Consider the following 11,200-nt stretch of genomic DNA (forward strand, 5'->3'; position numbering starts at 1 on the left):
AGTCTAGGTTACAAAAAGCTAAGACCGAACGCAACTGCTGTGTGAAGTACTGACGGGAGATGGGCAAACCGTCCATGAATGAGAACAAAGGCTCCGACTGTGAAGAATGATTTCTGAGATTGAGGTAATGCAGCAGAGCTTGGTACGGGCATACTAATGGGTCCTCAGTATTTTGTTGCAAGCGTAGTGTAGTTGTGTTTGCCTTTGAATGTTTGAAGTGAGGTATATTTATGTCTATGAACCTGTTAAGTGGACTGTTGCATCCTATAGACACATTACCAAAAAGAAGGAAATGTTGAGTTGTATTGTTTGTCTTGGTTATTTCTCCGACTCGTAAAAACGCACAAAACGCTAGAGTAAACATGGCACGTAAGAGTGATTTTGTGAAATCTGATGTAGTGGTAAAATCCAAAGCATGGATCAGTTTCCTCAAAACTGTTGGGGTTATTGGAAGCCTAGGGTCGGCTGTCGGTTTAGATTTACGGAATCCTTGGAGCATTTTACGAATGATGAAATGCTGTGTTATATCTGTGTAGTTTCCAAGCTGGAAGATGAAACTTAATGAAGAAATTAGTGTGGAAGTTGTGGATGCGGCAAATCCTTTCTGATAGCACTGTGCAATAAACCCTGATAGGTGTTGGACACAAGGTGGTAGTGGAGAAGCTTGGTTCCCAAACGACTGTTCAACGAAACATTTGTAAGATGAAAAGGCTGACTTGTAAGCAGATAGAGTTGACGGTGATAAAGAATTTCTAACTAAAAAGTCAGCTGTTTGGGTCAAATTGTCACTAATGCTGCCGGAACTGGAGTTGGCCTGCTGTCCATATGTGGGAAGCGGGCTCGGAATTCTTTCACCTGCAAGCGAGAAAGTAAGTCAGCAGCTGTATTAGATATTCCTGGAATGTGTTTGGCCTGAAAATGGATATTGTGTTTCAATGAGAGGATCATAAGACGTCTCATTAATTGCATAAGGTGGGGGTCTTTTGAAGTATTTTTGTTTATAACATGCACCACGGCTATATTGTCTGAATGTAAAACCACAGTACAGTTTTCCAAAAGGGGGGCCCATATCTCTAATGCAATAACAATGGGCAGAAATTCCCTTATTGAGATATGGTATTTCAACCACTCTGGAGTGAATTCATAGCAAAACCACTTTGTACCAAAAGTGCATCCGAATCCTACATTACTTGCATCAGTGAAAAAATGCAGTGAAGATGACGAATGAGTTATGCCAGATGGGAAAAAGGCTTTGCCATTGAAGTGTTCTAGGAACACACCCCAGGCACGCAGGTCAGCCTGTGCTTGTAAATTGAGCCGACGGTGATGGTAAGGTTTTTTGAGGCCAATTGTTAGATCTATGAGACGTCTTAAGAAAGTGCGGCCGGGAGGTACAACATTGCACGCGAAATTAAGCATACCAATCAAAGACTGCAATTCTTTCAACGTTGCAAAATGCTTTGTTTGGAATTTTTTGATTTCTGCCTTTAATTGTGTTAATTTGTCTTGAGGTAATCGTATTTCCAACTTCAGCGTATCTAATTCGAGACCTAGGAATGTGAGGGTTGTGGTTGGATAAACAGTTTTTTCGGATTTGATAGGCAGACCGATGTCTTTTGCTAGTTGATAAAAAGCTAGGAGAGCACTGTAACACTTTGAGGAGTTAGGTGAACTTATGAAAAGGAAATCATCCAAAATGTGTACACAATGCAAAACAGAAAATTTTGTTTCAAGAATCCATTGAAGGGCTGAGCTAAATTTTTCGAAGAGGTTACAAGCATAACTGAGGCCAAAAGGCAAGGTTTTATCGAAGTAATACTTGTTGTCCATCATGAAGCCCAGCAGTTCGAAATCATCCGGATGAATAGGAATTTGTTTATAAGCATTCTCAAGGTCTGTTTTGGCTAACAAGGCACCCCTCCCCAATTGTTTAATTATGGTAATGGCTGTTTCTACTGACTGGTATTGAACTGAACAGAACTCTTTAGGAATGTTAAGGTTTATTGAATTTCCCTCTGGGTAAGATAAATGATGGATTAATCGAAATTCCCCTGCTGCTTTTTTGGGCACCAATCCTAAGGGTGATATCTGAATGTTTGGGAATGGTGGGTTCGAATAAGGTCCAGCTACACGGTTAGCTCGCAATTCACTGGTGAGTTTACTATCAAGAATTTTTTCATTACCCTTAAGAGACGAGAGGTTCTTGGAAATCCGAAATGCACGCTGACCTTGGTATGGGATCTTAAAACCGAAGGTAAATCCTTGAATGAGAAATGAGGTTAACGTGGAATCATAACCCTCAAGATAACTAGCCAATTTATCAACCTTAATTGGTGTAATGATACTTATATCTTTTTCACTTGGACAAAGGTGCTGGTTTGTTGGATGTGCTACTGGGTTTATTAGTGTTTTGTTTTGAAAAGCCTTGTTTTGATCGGTTGTAGCATCGTTGACGAGGGTGCTTTCCCGCACAGTACTGACAGACATGCTGGTGGGGGCAGTTGATTTTATTGCATGATCCAAGATTGTTGTAGGAGTAGCAGTAGCTATGTTGCTTGGGTTGGGCACGAAAGGGCTGTTTCTTGCTTTTAAGCTTGAAGTCTAGGCCCGAGACTAAAGCTTCTTGATATAGTTCAATATTTTTCTTATCCCATGCACACGAGGAAGGTTCTTTTTCGCGCCAACGCCGAAATTTTTCGTCATACAGTAAGGCCGCTCGATCCCCACAAGAGTCGGCGATTTTTTGCACAGTGTGTGCGTAGGTCATCAGTTTACCAATTTCATGGGGGAATTTCTCCGCATAAATGGCTACAAATATGTGGAAGGCCTCGACCCACTTGTTGATTGTTTTCAATGAACCTTTTTCATTTGTCTTAACGAAGATTAACTGACCATCTTTATCTACTGACTTATACTTTTCAGTTTCTTCATAATCAAGGTCATTGGGCAATAGGGTAGCAAATTTAACGAATTCGTTGGCATGGATTTTGGCCCTTATTTTAATGTCTACCCCCAATGTTAGGCCTGTTGCAGGGTGTGAGTCCCCCTCTTTAGTTTGTTCAGGCAAAGGGTTACCTTGTGCGGTAATTTCCTGGAACAGTGGAGGGTTGGTTGGCACGGTCTCAGAAGGGACTGAATCAGACGCCGCTGACTGGGGCTGTCCAAGCTGTGCTATGATGGTAGGAGGATTGGTCTGCGTCTGGCTACTTCTGCTATGATAGTCAGCCATATAACGCCTAAAAGAGTCCTCAATAGATGGTAGGATTGAAGCCATACAGGACCGTATCATTTCTTCCTGGTCTCCTTGCGGCATTCCTGCAGTGGGGGGAATCTGATGGCCATCGCTGGTATTGGCCGAGGCTCCTTTGCTTCTCTTCCTCCTCTTGGGTGTTGATGCCATCTGGTGAAAGCAAAATATATAGATGAAATAAAGACAATCCTGCTACTCGTACTGAATGGTTGGATTCATAGTATATATATACATCATACATGGTTTGAAGTTTCCAACCATTCAACATAAACATCAAGCATTAAGTCTAGAGAATATGACATATAGCTGGTAAATCAATTTAGGAATCATTACCAGACAAAGCATGTTTTACTTTAAGTAACTGCACTTAAGCTTGTGCAGGTAAAAGGATCTTATGTCATAATTAATAAGTAAAACATGTACCTACATTTGTCAATATAGCATTCAAGCTTAAACTACCATGTTGTAGGTACAATGTATCATTAGCGTAGACCGACCAGTCGCTTAACATAGCACTGTGACCTTCAAATTAACAGCAAACAATGCCCATACACCAGGCATAACATAGCACTGAGGCTTAATATAGACATTGCAAACAATGCAAATGAAACTGGAGATAACATAGCACTGAGGCTAAAAGTAAACATTGCAAATAAGCTAGAAATAACATAGCGCTGAGGCTAAATGTAAATGTTGCAAATAATGCAAATGTATCGAGAATAACATAGCACTGGGGCTTCATGTAAACATAGCAAATAATGCAATTATAACATAGCACTGAGGCTTAATATAAATGTTGCAAATAATGCCAATACACCAGGAATAACATAGCATGTAAACATTGCAAATAATGCAAATATACTGGGAATAACATGGCACCGAGGTTTCAAGTAAACATTGCAAATAATGCAAATTTAGCAGGAATAGCATAGCAGTGAAGCTTCAAGTAAACATGTTAATGATGCAAATATACCAGGCATCGAAAGGCCCTTATACATGTAGCTTTTTAGCTGCAGCAAATATTGTACACAGCTGAGTTTCAATAGCTAGTGCCAACTATAGCAACCAGGGAATATCCTAAATTTGAGTGTAAAAGTGTACTAAAATCGAAGCAGTTACCTGTTTCCAGACAAATATATATATACGTGTTTGGATGCTGTTGTCTGCAGTTCTTAATTTACACCTTTTACTGAAATAGATAAAGCATGTTAGCATGGATAATTAAAACTTGAAAATTATACATGATTTCAATAAAGATACACTCGAAAGATGCATAGCGCTAAACTAAATGGTGTGTAAAATTGACCAAGTAATATTTTACATTACTAACTCTATTAAGTATTTGCACATAGTTAAAACATTTAACATTCTTAAAATTGATTGTCCATTAATTATTAAGTTAAAGTGTTAATAAAAATTGTTTGCACAGCAATATTTACAGCTAGAAGCCCCTGTCTTCAATGCTGTTTTGCTGTAGATGTAGATTACTGTCTGTGTAGAGCCAATAACACGCCCCTTATCTGTCTGTAGAGTTTATGATGCCCTAAATTATTAAGGTGCACCCCATCACACAGAATTGGATCACGACTTTCAGAAAAACCTTTAAGTTTCCAGAACACTAGACCGTGGCTAGTACAATAGTCTTTAAGATGAAGGTTAGCTTCTTTGACCCGCTGGTTATATGAGAAATTGTCTATATTTCTAAGCGAATATCTTGGAATGAAACTTAGCACAGTAACTGATATCAGACGAAATCCTCGTTTAAGCTGCGTTAAAAATGCAGTCAGTTTAGCCACTGTACAATCCACACTGTAATCTAGGTCACATGAATCTAGGTCATTACCCCGATAAAAACAATAAGGTGTTGTGGCTTATATCGCCTAACTGCAGATACAATTAAAGACAAATGGCGATTATTGTCTACAAGTCCACCGCTTATACCAAAATAGTTTACTTCCTTCAATCCAGATATATCAAAAACAGAATCAGCTGGACGGTCTGTGCCTAAGAATGACTTCAGTCTTTTCACATGCGAGTCTCCCACTATCAAGGTTGACATCGTCAAGCAAACAAGAAACGACTGGATAAGTAAATTCATTCACACGTAACCACGATTAGTCAAATGTTCGAGCGGCGAGATAAATAAACACATTATGTCCAGTTGATGCCTCGCACTGAAGAATCCCGAAACAATGTCTGTTTAGCCTGTAGCGTCACTGCGCGCCATTTGCACAGAATGGGCCGTAGAACCGATGCTATCGATAAATCACAAAAAGGGGGGTATATGTACAATAATTACCTTTGGAACTATGTACTACGTATCCTTGGCGTTGTTATAAACTTTATAGGGTCGATGGAAAGTCGTTATAGATATCGCATAAGCACATAAAACACTCCTTTACAGACAGTAAAAATATTGTGGATGTTTACATAAGGGACTATGAATGCGCATGCGCCGACTAGTTAATATGCATAAAAATCAAGTGCGCATGCTTGAACTAAAAATACCTATCAAAAGACAACATCAAAGTAAACATAAACAAATACATGTGTCCTGGTCAACATGCATAAACTATTTATTGACATAAATTTGTTATGTATACAGGCATAGATATAAATAGTAAAAATAAGGTATATGTGAACTGTGAGGTAGCAGGAAATATTGCTGCCACTATACTGAGGTAGAAAAGATCCAAAGTCGTCTAAAATATTATTTTTGTTATACAGTTAAACTCATTTAGTACGAACACGGATATTGCGAATTCACAGATATAGCCAAGTTTTCTTGGATCCCCAGCTAAATAAATTTTATGAATTCCTTATACGGATATAACGAATTACAGTTATAGTGAAGTAATTTCACAGGTCCCAGTGACCGTTATAACTGAGTTTTACTGTACATTTCTTATCTGTTTATTCTAGGATCATCTAAAGATGTTGCAATGTACTTCGCTAAAGCACTGGTGGAAGCTGTTACTGAATATATAAAGAGCAACAAAAGTTCATCACTTCAGCAGATATTTATTTTGAATATGGAAACTTTTCGACATGGATTGGTTAAAAGTGAGCTTATAAGGTTTACAAAGGAAGCCTGTAATTCCAATTCCTATTTAGAAAATGCAGTTTTTGTGAATGCTTATCTTGATCCTCAGACTGATAAAAAATATGTACCAGGCACTCTGGTTTGAAACATTTCAAGAATATATTGAAAGCAAATTAACTAGAATTTTTTTGAATGAAAATTCAGTCAGTATACACAAGTGTAATTTGATAATTAGACATATCCATGTATAAATGCACATTTCATTTACTTTTGTTGTTAACATTTTAATGAATGTTTGATTACTGAGAGCACATAGAGATGCTTGTGAAGGGAAATACTGATTTCTACAAGAATGTGCTTTCTTAGCTCAACTGAACCAATTAAAGGCTCAAGTGAGATATACTGATCCAGATTTGTCCGTTATCTGTTTTTGTAGGTATAGTGTCCTTTTCACCTTTTCATTATCACTATAGATTGAACCACTTTAGCCAATATCAGGCAAACAGAGTATCCATGGGTAAAGGGATCCAAATTTGTTCAAATGAATTAAGTGCCATGCCCCATTATATGAAATAAAAATCAAGAAAGAGAAAAGTAGTGTACATGCAGTTATTCAAAATCTCCTCAAGAACAATGGAGCCAGAAAAAATTAAACTTAAGTGAAAGCTTTCTGTCAGAGTATAAAATCAAGTTTTTTTCAATCCATGTCACCTCTTGATTAGGATGGGGCCAAAAAAGGGAGTATTAAATTTTTACATCAGATTATGTAGGAAAAACTCTTTTTAGAAAATCTCAAGAGCAGCATGTTCACAATTATTAAGGAATATTAAAACGAGTCATGATCATGCAAGCATTTAATAGAAATGCATGTTCAAGTCTGTTCAATGCCTAACCCCCAGGGGTGGAAGGGTGGGACCACCCAATAAGATCAGATGTATAGGAATATATTGTATTTGTTAAAAATACTAATTGCTCAAACAGCAAGACCATGATAAATATTAAAAATGAAAGCATTCTCAGATAGTGCAGAGTCAAGATTGTTCAAATCATGGCCCCAGAGGTAAGTTGGGGCCACTATAGGGGATTAAAGACATAAGAAAAATTTAAAAGAAGTTGGTCCATAATTAAATCAATAACTTTAAGATGCTAGCATCCTCAGTTGCTGCAGGTTCAAGTTTATTGATTTTGTGGCATCCCCCAGGATATGGTTCAAGTTCAGTTAAGTCATTTTCCCTTGACACTTGGGTTGGGCCACAGTATGGGGTCAAAATTTTTCATGGGAATAATTAATTAATAAGGTGGAATATCTGGGAGAGATTTGCTTGAGAACAGCAATGCCAAGGTGACTCAGATGAGCATTGTGGCCTATGGCATAGAAATTCAATATTTCTAGTACATCTACTGTATATAACAATTAATATATAAAGCAATTTAGACTATGTATATACCCAGTACCTAAATTTCCATATGAAATGGTTTGTTAAGGGATTTTATTACATGTTAACCCCTTGACCCAGTGATACAGTTGATGGTTTATTTTTTGTGTCACAATGTTTGTATTTCAAACTAAGCATTGACATGTGATATCATGTACTAAATAAATATACTTTTGTGTGCATTGACAAACATGGAATATGGAGAGAGACTCATAATAATTAAATTAATCAAATTAATAAATGAAATTTGCAAAATGCAATTTTCCCCTTTTTAGCTCATCTGAACCAAGGGCTCAATCAGTTTTTCCTTTTAGAAATTTGTATGTTGTCTGTCATTTTTGTAAACCTTTAACAGTTTCTCCTTCTCTGGAACCATTGGACCAGTTTCAACCAAATTTGACACAGAGTATCCTTGGATCAAAGAGATTTAAATTATTTCAAAAAAGGACTGTTCCCTTTTCCAAAGGGATATAATCACAAAGCAAGACTAGTGCAAAATATAGGGTTGGGTCATTTTAATATGTTCTTTTAAGAGCCATAGCCAGAAAAGATGAAAGCCTCCTGACAAAGTGTGGATTAAAATTTATCTAATTGCAAATCCTGACCCTGTAGGGTAGAATGGTGCCAATACAGAGTATCAAAGTATTGCATGGGTTTAAATGAGGAAAATTCTTTAATCACCACTTGGCCATGATTACTCATATAAATATGCAAGTATCGTAGATAGGATAGGTTCAAGTTTGTTCAAATCATGCTCCCTTGGGATGAGGGGGGGGGGGGGGCACAATAGGAGATCAGAGTTTTGCATGAGGATATACGTGATAGAAAAAAAAATTCTCAAGAACAAAAGAACCATTAATTTTAGCAATATTAATACGTAAGCATCTTCAGGTAAAGCAGATTCAAATTAGTTTGAATCATTGCCCACAGGGAGAAGAGTGTGAATATAATAGAGGATCAAAATTTTACTTGGTTGTACGAGGGGTTATCAAAAAGTTCGTGGACTGGCGCCATATTAAAAAATTAAAACCGCTTTAGGTACATCAATGAATTTTTCCATATTTAGCATCATCTTTTCTATCGATAGAATAAACCATAAGTCATAAGTTTTATTTTTTAATAAATTGTTAATGTTTTTGTAAGCAATGGTATGTCCAGGCGGCGCAACCTCAAATATGACGTTTTTTCTGAGTGTAAATGAGAAAAACTCTTTTGATATGAGCATTTGTCATTAAAAAATCCCATCAATTCAGGCATGTGGTACGACACAATTGTTCCGTAAAATTTGGAATTTTTATCCCATTCTGTAAGTTCTATGAAATTTTATCGTAACGTTTATATGGAGTGTCCAAACAGTTAAGGGCTTGAAAATGACGACAAAAGGGGGAGGGGTTTCTTTTTCTAATATTCTTTAAGTTTCTCACCAGGAAAAACTGGTATAGACCTAGGGAATGATTAAACGGGCTACAGAAAAATAAATCCCATCAAGGGTACTTGTTTTTAAATGCCCAAAAGGATTCAGAGAGATAAAAGATGCACAGTTAATGTAGCTTTGTAGTCAGAGTTTCAAATGTAAGTCAAGTCAAAAGGTGACGTTGTGTGGTAGAAATTGAACTCCAATAAGCTAAGTATTCTGGAATAATCAAGCGAGGAACTTTCCCTATGTATAGATCCATTTACAATATTATATGCATTGAAAGCAGCTGTTCATGATGTTGTAAAGTCATATAAATAAATAGGGCGTCCACACTGCACTTCACTAATCACAAAACAACAACAACAGTATATGCATTGTAGCGCATTGTAAGAGGACGCTAGGATTTATTTCTCACAGCAAACAGAGCAGTACTATTATAGTAAAATGTAAACCCAACTATGCTTCCCTCGCCGCCCAGGAAAAACCATAGATAAAAATTCACAATTTTGTGTGTAAAAAACTATGGAAACCTGTAAGTCCGCAGCAATTGCGAGGTAAACAAAATGAATGGCGGACTCGTTCTTACAAACCTATGTATAATTATGTAAATTTAAAAAAGAAAAAAATTCAACATGCTAAAATTAGACTTGCTCGGGCAGAGCGTGCGCTAGAAACTGAACTCTAACACTACAAGAAAACTATTCAAACACATCATTTCCAAAATCGAATTTCATTGGCTGTTACCCAGTATACAAATGCTACTAATACATAAACGAGACTTCCGTTTCGGTACACACAATTTGTTCACATGTCGTTAGGACAACTATTTCTCGCTATACTATCGTAACGCGAGAAATTATAAGTCCACACTGCACTTCACTAATCACAAAACAACAACAACAGTATATGCATTGTAGCGCATTGTAAGGGGACGCTAGAAAATTACCAAAGAAAGGGAGAGAAAGACGGGGGGATTAACAAATTTATAAACCTAATTTTTTTGATACTTGAAGCCTCTTAACAACTGAATCTTTTATATAAATATTTTTACTTGAAACACATTTCCAACGACCGTGTCTTTGTATACATCTTTCGTCAACATTGGAATTGGCTGCAACAGAAGCACCACCTGACCTAAGTGAGTGAATTCCAATATTTAAATTCGGAGCCACAGATTTCAACATACTTACAATGTTTTCTTTTGCTGCTGTGTAACTAATGGGTTTATTTTTATTTATCAACTTTGCAACACCTTTGCTTCTGAACACTGGCTTAAAAATAAAATCGAAAGACAACAAATTAATATTTGCTGCAGATACATAACGCAAAAACATATTGTATGGACAAGCGCATGTAACACCCTTAGCTATTAACACTTCGTTACCTTCTCTCAACTGATCATTTTTACTTTTTTCAATAAAAAGCTTTAAATAATCATCTTCAACCAAAATATTGCTACATTTTAAAGAGCTAATCTCGTCGAATCTCAAAAACCCTGCAAATCCTAACAATATCATTGCTAAATTTCTTAAAATTAAAACATCGTCTGTGTCTTTATGCAATGTACATAAACTCTGCAACATATCGTTGTCGATGGGATCTTTCCTACGCAGAGGTTTTGCAGCTAATCTTTTTGCCGATTCTTGATTTTACAAACGAATTTTCTGTGGGATCATCCAAACCGCATAAACTGTGCATCCATTTGATCGAATAAATTGTAGAATTCACGGTGGAATAAGATGCACCATTATCCAATAAATGGGTTATATATAACGCAATATGCACAGGTTTTGCTGGAATTTCACTGTATCCATGATCGCTGATAAACTTCTTCCATCGCTGAAAACTGTTTATATACGCTTTATTTGTATTTTCACTTTTGGAAAACAGAAGATACTTTGACATGTGGTTGCTAAGGTTTCCCAGATTACTTGTCAAAGGGACACCACTATCTTGTACTGCTCTGTTTACAAACGACTGCAATTTTAATCCTAAAATCAATAAAAAAAATTTAAATCACTCATATGTACATATACCATGTGCATGAAATACAT

At 36.8% G+C, this 11,200-nt stretch overlaps 1 protein-coding gene across 1 annotated transcript; it reads right to left on the reverse strand.

Moving 5' to 3' along the window:
• Window positions 1-2,266: 2,266 nt before the first annotated feature.
• LOC133176540 (uncharacterized) lies at window positions 2,267-3,400 on the reverse strand. Its single transcript, XM_061311655.1, has one exon. It carries the CDS (start codon window positions 3,398-3,400, stop codon window positions 2,357-2,359), a length of 1,044 nt encoding a protein of 347 aa, XP_061167639.1. The 3' UTR covers window positions 2,267-2,356.
• Window positions 3,401-11,200: the final 7,800 nt, after the last annotated feature.

This window comes from Saccostrea echinata, unplaced genomic scaffold, assembly GCF_033153115.1.
Source record: "Saccostrea echinata isolate AGI-Se365-2 ecotype Australia unplaced genomic scaffold, CSIRO_AGI_Sech_v1 ptg000076l, whole genome shotgun sequence".
Classification (NCBI taxonomy): Eukaryota; Metazoa; Mollusca; class Bivalvia; order Ostreida; family Ostreidae; genus Saccostrea; species Saccostrea echinata.

What these genes read in the sequence shown, in the direction of transcription:
- LOC133176540 (XM_061311655.1), bottom strand. Translation starts at nt 3,400, where the DNA reads ATGGCATCAACACCCAAGAGGAGGAAGAGAAGCAAAGGAGCCTCGGCC.